The 17,989-nt window shown below is 32.6% G+C and overlaps 2 protein-coding genes across 7 annotated transcripts; one reads left to right on the top strand and one right to left on the bottom strand.

The window, feature by feature from the left end:
* The first annotated feature begins 1,086 nt into the window (after positions 1 to 1,086).
* LOC142533748 (putative methylesterase 11, chloroplastic) lies at positions 1,087 to 5,033 on the top strand. The gene is made up of 5 exons (XM_075640625.1): positions 1,087 to 1,495; positions 3,196 to 3,435; positions 3,595 to 3,738; positions 4,162 to 4,293; positions 4,654 to 5,033. Exons 1-5 carry the CDS (start codon positions 1,109 to 1,111, stop codon positions 4,930 to 4,932), a joined length of 1,182 nt encoding a protein of 393 aa, XP_075496740.1. The 5' UTR covers positions 1,087 to 1,108; the 3' UTR covers positions 4,933 to 5,033.
* Positions 5,034 to 6,447: 1,414 nt separating this feature from the next.
* LOC142533260 (UDP-glucuronic acid decarboxylase 6) lies at positions 6,448 to 10,232 on the bottom strand. Of its 6 annotated transcripts, none has more exons than XM_075639959.1 (13): positions 10,125 to 10,232; positions 8,936 to 9,048; positions 8,564 to 8,650; positions 8,368 to 8,455; positions 8,200 to 8,291; positions 8,037 to 8,101; positions 7,863 to 7,951; positions 7,591 to 7,668; positions 7,411 to 7,504; positions 7,250 to 7,316; positions 7,099 to 7,162; positions 6,972 to 7,012; positions 6,448 to 6,852 (listed from the first exon to the last, which is right to left on the bottom strand). In XM_075639959.1, exons 2-13 carry the CDS (start codon positions 9,023 to 9,025, stop codon positions 6,667 to 6,669), a joined length of 1,041 nt encoding a protein of 346 aa, XP_075496074.1. In that variant the 5' UTR covers positions 9,026 to 9,048; positions 10,125 to 10,232; the 3' UTR covers positions 6,448 to 6,666. The 6 variants fall into 6 exon arrangements, with proteins under 6 accessions (XP_075496074.1, XP_075496078.1, XP_075496077.1 ...); XM_075639963.1 differs by having other exon boundaries at positions 8,936 to 9,035; positions 10,125 to 10,166; XM_075639962.1 differs by lacking the exon at positions 10,125 to 10,232 and adding an exon at positions 9,843 to 10,062 and having other exon boundaries at positions 8,936 to 9,035.
* Positions 10,233 to 17,989: the final 7,757 nt, after the last annotated feature.

The following is a 17,989-nucleotide window of genomic DNA, read 5'->3' as shown; positions in this document are numbered from 1 at the left end:
TTACCGAGTTAACTTTGACACACATACGGACGGAGGTAAACGGATCAAATCGTTTGTGAGCTATTCGAAAGCTCGATTCGATAAAAGCTCGTTTGAACTCGTTTAATGATGCTCGTTAAGATAAACAAACCAAACTCAAGCTTTACAGTATTCGGCTCGTTAGCTCGTGAACATGTTCGTTGGTAAATTCATGAGTAATCTTTTAGATGAAAAAATAATAGTTTTGATATTTGATTTATTGATTTTGCATATTATTTATGAAATATACAGAAAAATCTATTAAATTTAATTATTATAATAAATTTACAAATTTTAATAATAATAATATATTTTTCTTTAAATATATAATTTAATTTTTAATTAATTTAATAAAAATTTAAATGTATAATTCATATTTATTAAGCTTGTTTAGGCTCGATAAAGACTTGAATAAGCTCGTGAGCCATGCATATATTCGTTAAATAAGCTCGAGCTCGGCTCGATTATAAACGAACCAAGCTCAAACATTCAAGAGTTCGGCTCGGCTCGACTCGATTACATCCTAGACACACATAAAATGAAACAATCTATAGAACAGTTCTCTCTTTTTAAGTTCTACTAAAAGTTATTTAGCGTACGATTTGCGAAATATTATGTATATCCGGAAATGTACAAATTGAAAGATAACAGTTCAGAGTAAAGATTCCTGATTATAAACAAAGACAAAAACTTGTGTGAAACGGTCTCACGGATAGTATTTTGTGAGACATATCTCTTATTTGAGTCATTCATGAAAAAATATTACTTTTTATGCTAAGAGTATTACTTTTTATTGTGAATATCGGTAAAGTTGACATATCTCACAGATAAAGATTCGTGAGACCGTCTCACAAGAGACTTACTCATAAACAAAATAACTTAAATAAAAATACTTAATAACATTTACGTGAGGATACATTTATGATGAAATCAGAGAAAGTAAAGTGAAGCGAAAATAATTGATTTATTGAAAAGTTCATAATTTTTTTACTTAGAAAGTGAAATGACAGAAACACCCTTACATTGATAACAATAAAACCCCACAAGCGTCAAGCCTATCACAAAAAAACACACATTTACTCTTCATGCAATGGGAAACTCATTCAAATGTTTCTCTCAACCACCTCAGAGAAAACCAAAACCTTCATCTTCATCCTTCGATCTTCTTCCGCCATGGATGTCACCTTCCTCCTTCAAAGGTTCGAGGAGAAAAGATCCCTCCCCTCCGTCTTCCTCCTCGAAAACCGATCCTATTTTTGACGATTCTTACGTCAAACAACAAGCCCAGATCGCCTCCATGCTTTATCAGCATCACCTGCAGAACAATAGCGATATTCTTCTCAATTTGAACCGCTCCGTATCTACCAAAAACCCACCATCGTCCAAGAAACAGAAGAATTTGTCGATGAGATCGCGTTCGGTTTCGAGTTCGATTCATCAGCATCAGCAGCAGTCTTTGCAGCTGTACATTAATCAGGTACCATATACTTTCTGAATCATCACAATCCCTTTTTTTTATTAAAATTCTTTCAATAGTTGTATTTTCTGATCACGATTTTTTTTTTTTTTTTAAAGGTACAGTTCTATATTTTTGATTTTGTATATTACTTCAATGAACTGAAAATTTCTGTGGCCGCTGATTAATTAATTAATTTCTTTGTTGAAAAAATATAACGTATAAATGAAATTAAATATGCTGGATTCATTAATGAGGAAGGCAACGTGTACCAAAGAAGCAGACTCTGAATTCTTTGAATGAAATTAATATGTTTGACTTTTAAAAAAATTGTGTTTGTTTTCCCAAAAACTTTTAATTGAACATATTCAACTTTGGTAGGTACGTGTTGAATGTGTTCACATTGATCGACAACTCGTAGAACAATCTATTTCAAGTTAATTTTAATTTTAATTTTAATTTTAATTAACTTGCTCCTTATTTTTTTCACTTATTTAGAAGAAATTGCATTTTTTGTCTTTTGGTTATCTATACTGTCAAATTTCAATTTAGTTCGCTATGTTTTTTGTTGTTGTTGTTGTAATTTTAGTAATTTTTTTCGGTGTGAGACTTATACCGATACGTTGTTGACGTGTGTAGTGTTCATGTCAGTGTACCAATGAAAAATAACTAAAATTATCAAAATTTAAAAGATATATGACTAAGACTGAAATTTAGAACCATTTTGCAAATAAAAATTATGACCATAATATTTTTATTGTGTGGTAAATCGAGCATTGTGTAAAAAATTATAAGAGAACCAAATATAAATTGATTTTTAATTTTAGTTATAGAATAATTGGGGCTTAAAAAGTTGAACAATGCATATTTTTCATATAGAATATTTCTCTTATAAGATGGTCTCACATATCGGTCTCACTGAATCTTTATCTGTGAGACGGTCAACCTTACCGATATTCACAATAAAAAATAATACTCTTAGCATAAAAAATAATATTTTTTCATGGATGACCTAAATAAGATATCAGTCTCACAAAATATGATCAGTGAGACCGTCTCACACAAGTTTTTGCCTTTTCGTATTTGCGTTTGACTTCGAAAGTAACGGAATTAAATGTGTTAGATATCTTTCAAAGTTTATTAAATTTGCTTATTTTAGAGTTTCATTAGTTTAAATTAAATCGATCGAATTCTTCGAAATTTCCAAACTTTTACTCAAAATTATTTATTTAATTTTCAAAAGACATGATCAAGTGGTGCTTGCAAACTTGTCTAATAAAATACTTTTTTCTTGAATTTCATTTTATATATATATATATATATATATATATGAAATTGAAAAACCCGAAGATACATTTTGATTGATTTTGATTGATGGATTTGAAGTTAAAGATTTCAAATCCATAATAATAAACAATAATAAATTAATTTTACATTGGATTTTAAATATTTAACTAGTTATTTTTTGAATAATGGTATTTCTTTCCAAATACAACTTGACAGTGTTAGATATATCTTAAATTCTTCACATTCTTTACTTCCTTTTAACTACAACTCGTAGCGTCGATGTGATATACATACTAACATGACAAACATGAACTATTTATCGTGGATGCATGCAAATTATTAAATTTTACTCGTATAAGTCGTCAAATTTTGTTAATTTGACAAGTATTAGATAGAGTCATCCCAACTAACTTGTGTGCCCTATATGTTTATAGGAATCATTAGCAAGTGAAGGGAATGGCAAGAAGCATTTTGTGCTAGTCCATGGAGGGGGGTTCGGTGCATGGTGCTGGTACAAAATCATTGCACTTTTAAAAGAAGCCAATTGTGGGGTTGATGCCATAGACCTAACTGGTTCTGGTGCCAACTTTTGTGACATAAATTCAATCACAACTTTAGAAGAATACTCAAAGCCACTTGTTGATTTCCTTGTCGATCTCGAAGATGGCAAACAGGTTAGCTTTTTTCCCTCATCTCATTTCTTTGGAAATTCGTTGGTTATTTTTAGTTTTATTTTCGGGGGCGTTGAGTTTAGGGTTTGTATTATTTCGATTATATTGAAAAATCTAACGTTATGCTAGATTATTTAAGATTGTGTTGGTATAAAATTGCAGGTAATATTGGTGGGACATGATATTGGTGGAGCGTGCATCTCTCATGCAATGGAATTGCATCCAACCAAAGTTTCTAAAGCAATTTTTGTTGCCGCAACTATGTTGGCTAACTCCCAAAGTGCCCTCGATGTCTTCTCTCAACAGGTAATTGGAAAATTACAATTTTGGCTGTGTGTGTGCATATTTCTTTATGGTGTTGGTCTTGTTATGTTGTTGAATAATTTTAGTTACTTTTTTTTCGTTGAAGTGTGAATGTTGTACAAGTCAGAACAACACAGCCATGGCATCAGGAAAAAAAAAAAGAGACTGATTTTTCATATATATAAAAAAAAGAGCTGGCCAAAATAAACATTTGACGATATATAAGACTAAAATCGTAAAAAAATTAATATAAATGACCGAATTATAATTTTCTCTTCTATATATTCTCACATGAGATGTTTCCAATAATTTTCTTTTTATCTATTTTCTAGAAACATAGGAAACAAATCCAGACATATACACTCCTTAATCTTTAACAATATTTATTTATATATTGTGGGTTTTCTTTTTTTTCTTTTTTTGCAGAACTTATTGAGTGAATTAACCCAACGAGCTCAGAAGTTTTTGTATGCAAATGGGAAGAATCAGCCTCCCACCGCCATTGATTTCGACAAATCATTGCTAGAAGACTTCTTGTTCAACCGGACACCTTCTAAGGTACGTATGTATCTCAATGTTTATGTATATTATTTTCAAAATTAATTCTAAACCCCTCAAATATGGTAACTCGTGAATTGCACATGCTCATCAAAATTTTGGAGTCCAATCAAAATTATATATTGTGTTAAGTTTAGTACTTTGTCGTGTTTGGTCTTTAGATTCGGGTTAATTCAATTTATCCGATAATACCAAGGTGATAATGGATTTAACTCACTGTTTGGTATGGTTGATAAGATAATTATTGCTTAATAGACACTCGTATAATTAATTCACGATACAAATTACATATTTCTATAATATTTTATCAAACCTTTACAGTTCAAACTCAAGCTATTAAATCTTGTTATCTTCACACAGGATATTGCACTAGCATCAGTATCCATGAGGACTATACCCTTTGGGCCATTGACAAAGAAGCTCACTTTTTCTAAAGCGAACTATGGTTCCATCCCCAGATTCTATATCAAAACAGATGAAGATTTTGCCATTCCTCCCCCACTTCAAGAACACATGATACAATCTAACCCGCCAACACGTACTTTCCAACTTAAGGGTTCCGATCACTCGCCTTTTTTCTCGAAGCCTCAGGCATTGGAGAAGATTTTACTCGAAATATCAGACCTCGCATCGATGTAAAGTTCGTTAAGTGTTCATATTTGACATTAAAATGAAGAAAAAGAGAAACTTTCTCTTCCGCAGTGAATATCATGTGATCACTTTTATTCATGTTTTTCAAATATTTTTTTTTTTGGGGAGTTCCATGTGGTTAGATACGACTGATAAGAAAAAAAAATAAAGGACGAAAGTGAGATTTAACCAAACAAGAAGCATGAACCATCTTGTTTTATGTGATCAAAGTTGCAATAATGCAAACTTCATCGTTCAATTATCGAATGTAAGAACAGATCAAACAGAGAAATCACTTGGACAATCATAATTTAATATAATAGAGATTTAAATATGGTTATAAATCACTGAAAGGAAATTGGGTGAAACGACAAATAGACAAAAACAAATGCCTAGTAAAATAGCTCAACAGACACAAAAAAAAATTTAAAAAAAAATCAAATCTTTATCGTAATAACCAGCAATCACAGCCTTGACTCATCAATCAAACCCAGTTAGATTTTTTCATTTTAATCAATTATCAACACAAAAATACAACATTTAAAACAAAATGAAGCTGCAATCAATACATATGTGATACCGTCTCACGAATATAGATATGTGAGACCGATTTTGTGAAAAATTATTACTTTTTATGTCAAATATTACATTTTATTCCAAATATAGACTTGAATGACTAATCTCACAAATATAGATATGTGAGACCGTCTCGCATAAAACATACTCTTATTTTTATATACAAAGTCCAAAAATATTCCCATGGATCCTAAATCTGAACATAATAGTCTAATGTTAGCATCTCATTAAGCCTCGAGACCCAAGTAAAACTCGTCATCTCAAATATTAAGAATATTGTTATTATCATTATTATATAATATTTTATTAAAATTCAAATGTCCATCTACAAATAAGCTCCAATCTAATTAATTGTTCTTAAAACATTTTACTTAAAATTTTATCAATCTAATATTTGTATTAATTTAAAAGCATAGACAATGATAGAAAAAAATTATCAACAAAATGATAGCAAAAAATTTAATAATTCTAAGAATTTGAAAAAATATTAATACTGAGCATAATAATTATAGAAGGAAAATAATTTTACTGAAACGAATTCTTTTCATAATTTTCTTAAATAAAAAATCATGTGCGTGGACTAATTTTATAATTATATGTATATAGTGATGTTTATCGGATATTGGGTTACTTGAAAACGGATCGGGGACGAGGTCTTAGCCGACCGATTCATGAAAAAATATTACTTTTCAATCTAAATATGGATCGGATCGACTCGTATCCGAATATAAATCCATGATACCATCTCACAGTGTACTTATTAATAAAAATAATCCCCCCTTCATAAGAAAATAAAATATTGTTCATCGGCCAATTGATCTATTTCTCGAAGAAATATAGGATAACAAAGTTTATTTAAATTTTTTTAAAAATGGAAGAAAAAATCATCTCAAAATGCTCTACATAAATGAAAAATATCAGGATCAACATATTTAACTAGTCAAGGCATCAAATAATTTTGACTTATATCCATCATTGCAAATCCATAATTATTCTTGAAAATAATGCATAAAGAATATATCCCCTTTTCCATAGTGGAAAAAATCCCCGATATGTTTATATGTATAAAAAACAAAGTAAACCAATTATAAGATCCCTAGTTCAAAAAACATATAATAATTGTCATGTAAAGGAAAAATCACAACCATGAAGCTTGCATTGCAGAGTTCACTTCTTCCTGGGAATTTCAAGCCTGTTGCGAAAATCATCCTCCATCAAAGGAATGCCATTGCGTAGCTTGATCTTCGGTTCCCATCCTAACAGTTCCTTAGCTTTTGTTATATCAGGTTTTCTCTGTCGAGGATCGTCTGGAGTATTCTCCACAGTCACGATCTTCACGTCCGGATTGATCATCTGCAAATCATGCCAAACATCATTCATGTATTGGTGGTGCTTTAAACGTGAGACGGAGTAAAGCTATAGGGTTTATGGTTAAATATGTGACTAGAACATAGAAAATTTGAGAAAGTTACCTCTTTCACAGTCTCAGCAAGCTCCAACATCGTAAACTCGCCTGAGAGTGGTATCATCAGTGAATGATTAATACAAACTTGAATTTGTTTATAGGTCGATTAGTTAAGGGAGTTTATAAATATGAACCTGGATTGCCTATGTTTATTGGCCCGGTGTTATCTCCTTCCATCAGTCGAATTAGACCGTCAACCTTAACAAAAAGGAAATGGAGTAAGGATCGCAACAGATGATCATGAATATTACTTGAAAAGATGATTAGCATGATGTTTCTTCGTACCATGTCAGAAACATAACAGAAGCTCCTAGTCTGTGTTCCAGGTAACTGAACTGTCAAAGGTTCGTCACTGCATATACAAAAAACAAATATTGTTCAGAAATTTCTTGGGGACCATTGGGGGGACTATCAAGATCTGGGTATTTGAGGGAGATGATAGTTACCGTATAGCTTGAGCGATGAAATTACTCACAACACGGCCATCATCAATATTCATTCGTGGTCCATACGTGTTGAAGATCCTTGCAATCCGTATTTCTGTACAAAAATTATAACTTCATGTTAGTTAGGAGTGTATTCAATGGCTAGTGGTCAACAACTGATGGAAAGAAGGGGACGAGTACCAATTCCATGTTGCCTGTGATAATCAAACATCAAAGTTTCAGCTACTCTTTTTCCTTCATCGTAACAGCTTCTGACCCCTGTAACGCCATTTTAAGTGGTTAAACACTGTACATGCATGTTTTTACTCAGCTCTTTATCGAGCATGTCATCACCGTCAGATATTATCACTAGTCGAGAACAATTTAAGTGTTATTCGAATTGTACAGTTACACCAAGATATCGAGGACAAACTATCTGAGATGAATAAGATGTAGGTTACTTGACGGGATACCTATAGGGTTCACATTGCCCCAGTAACTCTCGTTTTGAGGATGCTCGAGTGGATCTCCGTAAACCTCTGAAGTTGACGTCAGTAAAATCCTAGTAAAACAAATGTGTTTGTGAATCAACATTCACAAGTAATGAAATAAAGGAGAATAAAACAAAATCGAACTAGATGCCAAACCTAGCTCCAACGCGCTTGGCAAGTCCCAACATGTTTAGTGTCCCAATGACGTTAGTCTTTATAGTCTGTCAAGTGTCATTGCATAGGAAATGGAAAGAAAACAGACTATTAACGTCACATTATGCTGTATTTGAGAAAAAATTTCACGGTTTAAGTGACTGACCTTGACAGGGTTGTATTTGTAGAAAATCGGGGAGGCGGGGCAAGCAAGATGATATATCTGATCAACTTCAACTAATAATGGCTCGGTGACATCTGCAAAATATAAAGATTAGCAAAAGGAGGGATCTGGAAAGAATACTGGACATAACTGGGATATCTGGAAAACAACCATGTCGAATAAGCTCAAATCGAGGATGACCAATCCATTGCCTTAAGTTTTCCTTTGATCCCGTAAAATAGTTATCTGTGACTATCACCTGAGTAGATCCAAAAAATAATTCAGCAAACAAATATCATCAAATTTGCAAACTTAGTCGTTCAGATAGGTAGTGTGCAAGAAAACTTATAGAATAGAAAGTTCGAACCTCATTCTTCTCGTTTTCCATCAGCTTATCAACTAAATGAGAGCCAATGAATCCAGCTCCACCAGTAACCAAAATTCTCATGTTTGCCTGTCATTAATGAGTCGTTAATAAAACAGAGTCTTGCATATCAGAATAGAACCAGATACTTTTGAGCTCTATGTTTTTCTTTATTTTATAAAAAGAGTACACAGACCAAGAAGATTGAAATGCTCTTAGATCAACTTCCAAGATCCAAATCATACTTACATTATCTTGAATTTTGTTAAAATCATCTACGAATACGACCAAGCCCATAAGATGAAGGTCGTTATTTCAAAATGAAATTAGCTTAAAAAAAAGCTGATCTGTCAAGTAGAATCAGTTTCATCGCACCTTAAAAAATTTTGCTCTCCTCAAAGGTGAAGGCTCGGGAGGTGGTTTGGTTGTGATATGGCTTCCTCCGTTTGATGCTTCCTTGGCCATTTTTATGATCCTGTTTTCGGTTTCTGAATTCAGTTTTAAACAAGATCAATTTCAAATCAAATACCACAAACAAATCCAACTGTCAGTGTCCTAAAAACAGCATGAGTTCTATTATTTAAACCAGTCTATTGCCCTGATTTACCCAGAACATTTAAACACATTCTTTTAGCAATGAAATATTGGAAAACTCATGGTTTCGAAAAACGTATACAGAAATTACAGCGAAAAAATAGCTGCTATCCAACATTTTTCAAATTCTCATTACACGTTTATCATACAAGTAGAAAACATTAAAAAGGGAACTAATCTATTTATTCACTCATCGAACTGCTTAAAGAAATAAAAACTTGGAAGGCATTTGGAATCAAGCCAAACTAACTCCAGTCTCATAATAAGATCAAGTCACAGAAAAGCCTATTAACATCAATGCACCATCATCATACCAAGCAAGGCACAGATTTCAACTGACAGACAAACGGGTGCGAATCCAGGATTTTAGTCAAGGGGGTAAGACAAAATTTAATCACTCTTCTATCAGCAAAACACCCGAAAATCAAATCCTTTCCGCAACTCGATTCAAATCAAGCTTAAAACAAAACAAAAAGAATACCCCCCAACAAATAATAATCTTTCACAATCCTAAACCAATTCATCACGTTTAAAACGATTCCAACGTACCAAAAGTCGTTCCCTCGCCCTGAACAAATCTCACAAACACGGATTCGAATACATGAATGAGGACAGATCTTTGCTATATACAGACAAAATTCCCATATCAAAAATCAAAAAAGAAATAAAAACAATATGCAATATTTACCTGTAAATTAACGGCCCAAACCCTTCTCTCAGTGAGATGGAAACAATTACAAAGACTTGACCTTTATATACTATACATAACCAATCAAAGCTTTAAACCCCCAACTATCGAAAAAAGTAAATAATCAACCAATTTAGGAAGAAAATAAATCTTTTTTTTTAAAAAAAAACACTATGGCATAACGAAACAAGACAACTGGAGAGAGATGGAGAATATATATATATAAATCTTAAAAATCACGCAGAGCCGTGACTATGGAGAGATTTTGATATTCCAGCGTACCTTAACCTTCACTCAATAAAATAAAAAACCCGCGAGAGAGGAAAACTTGAACAAACGCTTAAATATTTATACGATATATATATATTATAAGAGTTTTAATTAGATAAGAGTTGTGATATATGTGGATCTGACTCAATTTGTCAAATCTGTACTTTTATCTTGTGCTAGTGTTTGTGTTCGTTACGGACTCTTAATTATAGTTCTATGTGGTGTGGTCAATAAATTAATTAAATAATATAAAGATAATAATGATTATTACAAAAATTTACAATAAAAAGCTCATGAGTAAAATATATAAAGATAATAATGATTATTACAAAAATTGATAATAAAAAACTCATATGAGACATTTTACGGATGAATTTTGTGATACGGATCTCTGTCCCAAATTGACTCAAGGAAAAAAGTACTTAATCTAAAAATAATGAGTAGGTCTCTTGTGAGACGGCATCACGAATCTTTATCTGTGAGATGGATCAACTCTACTGATATTCACAAAAAAAATAATACTCTTAGCATAAAAAATAATATTTTTCATGGATGACCCAAATAAGAAACACGTATCACAAAATACGACCCGTGAGACCGTCTCACACAAGTTTTTGTCAAATATAATATGTGAAACTCATGTGTTCTCTTATCGAGCACTTGGATCTTTGACTAATATTTTTTATACAATAAAATATCTAACTATTATATAAGTTTTTATACTATATATATATATATATATATATATATATTTAAATCGAAAAACGAGATCTTGTTATTGTGATTATTTAATGATTAAGGTGTGGGAAAGGACAATTATTTAGTTAGTCATTAATTAGTTGAAATCCAACTTCTAAGCAATCCGCATGCATCATAGTTACTTGGGATCGGAGGAATCGTTGTAGAGAACATGTGGAGCCGGGAATTGGTTTGATTGGTGAGAGGAAGGGAAAACCCATTATTACCCTCGTAACAAATTATTTCTATATTTTTTATTTAATTTTTTTAAAAAAAATATGAAACTTTTATAGAGTAAAAAATTACATGTTGCTGACATTTAAAATTTTGTTATTGATAACTTTTACATATAAATATTTTTTAAAAACATTAGCATTTTCCTTATAATTTTAATTAAACTTGAGTTATTTTTTAAAAAAATTACATTTCGAATTTTGTTCTTGGTGAAGTAATTTTTTACCTATAGAAATTGAAATAAATGTGTTTAACATATTTAATTTCTGAATAAATTGATATTATTTAGTTTTGACTTTTGATGGTATAAATTGGGTGCTCAAAAATAAAGATGAGATTTTTTTTAAAGCTAATCTTCATGTAATTTTCTTGTAATTCGAGTTTGGTGTTTAGAGAGATGGTGGACCTACTCTAAGGGCCCCGCATATATTGTCAAAAAGTACATTGATATTGTATGCATAGTTTATATGTTGATTTTAAGGTTGTGTCATGTTAATTTGAATAAAATAAATTTATGAAAGTACACATTATATTCTTAATTAATAAAAATCAATGTATATTGCTCAATAAATAAATAAAAATGTATGAGGTGATGTATCATGTCAATGTGAGTAAATAAAATCAACTATAGGTTAAATAAAAATATGTTAATTTTTCTTTAAAATAAACTTTTTCATCATATAATATTTCGAAGTAAAGTAATATATATTATAAAATTTTAGCACAAAATTTTACTATTTTTTTTTACAGTTACATGGTTTAATTTTTTTTAAAATGTTTGTATTTTAAATTGATTGAGATCATCAAATTTGATATATGATAGGTGTCGTTTTTACGTGTTTTTATTATGTCATTTCGTCACATTTATGCATGTGTCGTGAGATTTCGTGTAAATTTAGTTATTTTTTGTTATATGTTAGGTATAAGCATTTTTTTCATGTGTTTGGGTTGATTTGCAGTTGATATGGGCAAGAAAGATCGATTAATTCGAGAATGGCATGCTAGGGCGGATGAAAATGTCTGCCCCAACGTGCACATGAAGAAAGATGGATAGGAAAGCCGAGACAGGTGCGCTGGGGTGGAGGTTTCTATCCGCCCTAGCGTACTGAAGGAATAAAATGCAAGGTAGACGCGCTAGGGCAAAGATTTTTTCCCACCCTAGCGCGCCTGAGAAAAATTTTCAATTTGACAAGCACGTTGGGGCAGGTAATTCTATCCGTCCCAGCGCGCCTAAGAAGGAAAAAATTCTGCAAATTTTTTTCCATTTTTCTGGATGTGGATTACTTGATAAAACCTTAGCAGATGTTTATATGAAGAAGGAGATCAGTTTTTATTAGAAGAGGAGCCGCTGCACACAAAGAGAAAACACATGGAGTCGAGGAAACTTGAAGAATCCGGCATTTTCGAGCAGCGTGTCTTCTGTTCTTCAACCACACTAATATTTTTAGTTTAAAAACATTCATTTAATTATTGTATTGTACATTTTGGTATGAATTCTAGCAGCTAAACTTTTTTTGTTGAGATTTAAGAAATCCTACCCTGAACCATTGATTGAATTAATTAAATACTCGAATTTTGCTTCATTTTTTATTATATTATAGTTTTTCTTTGAATTATTAAAATCTAGCTAATTTTGGTATTATTTTATATTGTGATAGGAACAAGTAATATACTCCATAGATTTAAAATTTGCATATGTATATAAAATTGAATACACGTTGATAGTTATAATCTAACAGCTCGAAAGTTAGGTAACTCCATAAATCGTGCATGCAATTCACCGTTGATAAATAATTAAAGATTTCATTGTGTCGAATTAGTTTAACATATTTGACAAAGATTATTAATTATTGAGGGAATCCTGTCAAAGGAAATGAAAAATGGTTGAGAATACACAAATGGAGACTCTAATCATGATGATGATACACTCTATCAAGTGATAAATAAATTTGTCGATCAATAAATTCAATCAATCTCAGAAAATTTAAATAAAGAGGAAATTATATTAGAAGGTCAAGTATGTCTCTTATGATACAGTCTCACGGATTTATTTTCGTAAAACGAGTTGACTCAATCTATATTTGTAATGAATAATATAATATTTGACATAGAAAATAATATTTTTCATGGTCAGACCAGTTAGGAGATTATTATCACAAAATTGACACGCGGAACAAATCTCACAAAAGTTTTTGTATAAAAGGTCACGAGAATTTTTGTGTAGAAGGTCATGGGTGTCCCAACTGAACTTCTACGCTGAACTAGTCAAAATTGGGAATGAAGAAAATATATACAAATATGATATCTCGCATAAAAAACGGTGTATCTTCGTAATCTTTTGATGCTTTTTAAGTCAATCATTTATAAAGTAGCGTTCGAGAGACTAACTCAAAACTTTTGGAAGCAAGAAATCTAAGACAATTCTTTTATAGTGTTATATAATTAATCGAACCATAATCTGCCGAATATAAAAGGGTTTTTTGAGTTGGGTTGATCGAGTGACCAAAGGAGCCGTTGATTAGCTACGAAAATTTCCAAGTTGTAACAAAGGTAAAGTCAAATATATGATTTATAAGTATTACGACTAATCAAAACTATTAATAATTTAATATATATTATCACAAAAACTCCTAATAGATCGTTTCATGAAATAATTTTGTAAGATGAATTTTTTATATGACCCGACCCAACCAACCGAGGGGTCTTCGGATATTTTTCTTAATTTAAGGGCTCAAATTATAAATTAGTTATGAACTTGACTTTAAGTGGGGTTGGTTCTCTGTGGAAATTCTTTCAGTGTGTCGGTGTGCCTCTACGTAAGAGAAAATTCTATCTCCAGTCCTATTTTGCTTACTCCCCCTCCTTTTGCTCTGCCTAAATAGAATTCAATTACAGAAGACATGTTCCATCCAACCTTCTAAATTCTAATCTTCAGTTATTATTTTTTAATCTTTGTTCAGATTTATTTCCATTCAAAAATTTTATTATTTGTATAAAGATTATAATTTTATGAATTTTTATCTCGATTCTAATTTAAAAGATGAACGACTTTAGTATTATTTGATAGACTTAATTTAAATTGTGGTGATGATAATCAAAACCAGTAGATCACGTTAGTAAAACCAGAAGATAGTATAAAAGTAGAAGTTCTCGTGTCGCCTTAACAAAGCAGTACTCTTCGAGTACTTAACAGCTTAGAAAAATAGAAACAGAACTTAACTTCTATTGAATCAAAACCTAACGATCTTGTATTAAATGTTACCGTTACTTTACCAAGTACAAAGTATTAAATGCATCATTAATGCTGAACAAAGTCATTTAATACGTTTTACCAAATATGGTATAAAACAAGACTGATTGTTCTGAAGCTTTTTGCAGGAACCTTTTTAGGTAATAAAGCTGATTTTATCAGAAGTCAAAGAAGCCGTTTTGTTTATAGACATTGGATTCAAGACTTCTATATATACACAAGATCAACGACGTTTATATGTTACCGATACCGAAACAACGTTTACATTCTTTCATACGAACGTCAATTTGAGCACTCAGAACTTCTTATTATCTTCCAGCTCAATATATATAGAAAAGCAGGACACGCTTCACTTAAGTTATCTGATCTTTTGAGATCATATTGTGCTGACTGTTTCTTACTCTCTCTACAATCATATTCAGTTATCATATCTTTGAGAAGGGTTTGTAATCTGGAAAGAAAAGAGTCTTTTCCAGAACTTTGCTGTATTTATTTTATCGTGTTGAGTAACTAAGAGTTTCAGTAGGCGAAGGATAAGTCCTGCTGAAGTGGGTGTGTACAAGTGTTGTACTGTAAAAACCAAAGTTTTTAGTGATATCTTCTGGAAACAGAAGAAGGGGAGACGTAGAAGATTTTATCTTCGAACTTCCATAAACAACCATTGTCTACTGTTTTATTGTATTTCACCTTGCTCCATTGGATCGTTTCCGCACTATTTATTGTGATCTGCTGGATTTACTTTCAAACAAGAATAGCTATAATCTCTAACAGGATTCTAGCACCTTTTGCAAAAAAGACCGTCAAAGGAAAGAGTTTATTCACCCCCCCCTCTAAACTCTATTTCGATCCCCAACAAGTGGTATCAGAGCAGATTTCTCTTGTTTTATATTTACAATAGATATGACACACTTCAGCAAGGTTACTATGTTCTCAAAAGAAGACTTTGATGACTGGAAGATCCGGATGCAAGCTCATCTTGCAGCCCAAGACGATGACATGTGGTATGTCATCATAGATGGTACTTTGAAGATCTTAAAACCTAACACTGTTGTTGCTGTTACTGAGGGAGCGCCTCAAATGGTTGAAAAGTACAGAAGTGAATGGAATGGCGAAGATAAGAAGAAATCCAATCTTGATAATGTTGCGAAGTACATTCTTTACAAAACCCTCGACAAAAATACCTTCAGCAAGATCAAGATGTGTTCTACTGCTAAAGAGATTTGGGAGAAGCTCATCCAAATCTGTGAAGAAAATGAGCAGACGAAGGAGAATAAACTGTCTGTAGCGATGCAGAAATTCGAGAATCTCAAAATGAAAGCTGGAGAAACTCTGAATGAGTTTAATGAACGGTTCAGCAGTCTAGTTATTGAACTAACAGCTCTTGGAAAAGAGTATGGCAACAGAGAAATAGCACTCAAAGTGATGAGAGCTTAACCCAGGGAATGAGACGTTAAAACAATGGCTATGAGAGTCTCTAAAGATCTAAACAAGTTGGAGCTACATGACTTGTTCGCTGACTTAAAAACCTATGAGTTAGAACTGGAAGTAAGAAGCGGAGAGGAGCCCTCAACAAATCTACCAACCAAGGCTCTTGCTGCTACTGCTGCTACTACTTCTACTGCTGCTATTGCTGTAGTTGTTCTGTAGGCATTACCTGCTACCATCATTGAGAGCACCTCTGAAAAGACCGCTGAAAAGATCAGCAATGATGCTATGTCTCTCTTTGTGAAGAAATTCTCCAGATTCATGAAGAAGAATCACCGAGCTTACCAAAGCCCTAACCGGAACTTCACGAAGGATTCACCACCTGGTGACATGGCGTGCTTTAACTGTGGAAAGATCGATCACTTTATTGCTGATTGTCCAAAGCCCAAGAAGAATGACCAGAAGAAAAAGTAATACAAGAGGAATGACAAGAAATTCAGAAGAGACCGCCAAACAATGATTGTTGAGGAAAGCAAATCTAAATGAGCGAACTCTAGCTCTGAGTCTTCTGACTCAGAAAGTCATTCCAGTGAAAGTGATGCAGAAGAGATCAAATGTCTCATGGCAGATATTGAACCAACCTCGACACCTGGAGAGGTACTTGACTTTGACTCTGACGAATTTACATGAACTGATTTAATTAAAGCACTGCATGACATGGTGGAAGATTACTTAAGACTTTCTCAATCATTCGAGGAAGTTAAGATTGAAAATCAAGACTTAAAAGATTAAGTCAGTAAGTTCACTTGCTTGCAAGAGAACATCTGCAATGATTTAAAAGTTAAGATGAGTAAGTTAAAAACTGAGAATGAAAGAGTGAATGCAGACTACCAAACAATGAGGTCTGAAAACCAGAAGCTATCTGTTTTGGTAAATGCATGGAACAAGTCTTCTATTTCCTTAGAGAAGATGCAAGAATTGCAGAAGCAATCCGGTGACAGGAGTGGTCTTGAATTCAACAATAATGAAAGCACTTCTGAAACAAGTACTAAGCCAGAGCTGGATAAAGGCAAAGGAAATGAACCTGAAGTACCAACTGTTAGAGTTGAAAGGACTGTAAATCAGACGAACAGAAGAAAGCATTATGGTCTGGGTTATGTTGAACCTAAAGGAAGAGTTCACCAGAGTATTGGATCCAGCAGAGGATTCAACTCAGGAGGACAACCCCCTATGAAGGTTAAAAACTACCAGCATTATAATTCTAGACCTGTTCAGAAGAGATACAGACCAGACAACAAAAACATAAGGAAAGAACAACATTCTAATATGCATTTTGTTAGAAATAGCAGATCTTCTGTTGCACACACCGCTTTGGATACCCGAAGTACAAGGTCAGCTAGAATTGTACAAATGTGGGTTCTTAAAGGACTGATAAGGATTGGACCCAAATAGATTGGGTACCAGATACTAAAATTTGTGTTTGCAGGAACATAAGAGGAAAGCCAAAATCAGCAGCTCCACATGGTATCTGGACAGTGGATGTTCCAGACACATGACTGGACAGAAAAATCTACTATCAGAAGTAATGAGTTGTACTGGACCAAAAATAACATTTGGGGATAACTCAGAAGGTAAAACAGTGGGTAAGGGTAAGATTATCCATGGTAACATTACTATCAATGATGTACTATTAGTTGAAAATCTTTGTTACAATTTAATTAGCATCAGTCAACTGTGTGATAATGGTTATTATGTGGCTTTTCAGAAGCACACATGCACAGTTAAAAATGCTGATGAGTCTACTGTATTAACTGGAAAAAGAAAAGGCAACACATACAAAGTTTAATGGAATATAGATCATGTCAATGTTTCTACGTGTTTAGTTGCCTCTCTTAGTGATAAACATTGGCTATGGCACAAGAGATTGAATCATCTGAATTTCAAGTCAATCAATAATCTCAAGAAGCAGAACATAGTTGATGGTTTGCCTGATATAAACTTCATTAAGAATCATGTTTGTTCTGCATGTCAACTTGGTAAGCAAGTCAGATCTAGCTTCAAGAATAAAGGTAGTAAACAACTTCAAGGTGTTTGGAATTATTGCATATGGACTTGTTTGGCCCAATCCCTATCATGAGCTTAGGGGGAATGAAATATACACTTGTTGTTGTTGATGGCTTTTCCAGATTTACTTGGGTAATATTTTTTGCTGGAAAAGATCAAACCAGTA

This window comes from Primulina tabacum, chromosome 18 (assembly GCF_025594145.1).
Source record: "Primulina tabacum isolate GXHZ01 chromosome 18, ASM2559414v2, whole genome shotgun sequence".
NCBI classification, from domain to species: domain Eukaryota; kingdom Viridiplantae; phylum Streptophyta; class Magnoliopsida; order Lamiales; family Gesneriaceae; genus Primulina; species Primulina tabacum.
This window is presented reverse-complemented; position numbering and strand designations above follow the sequence as displayed.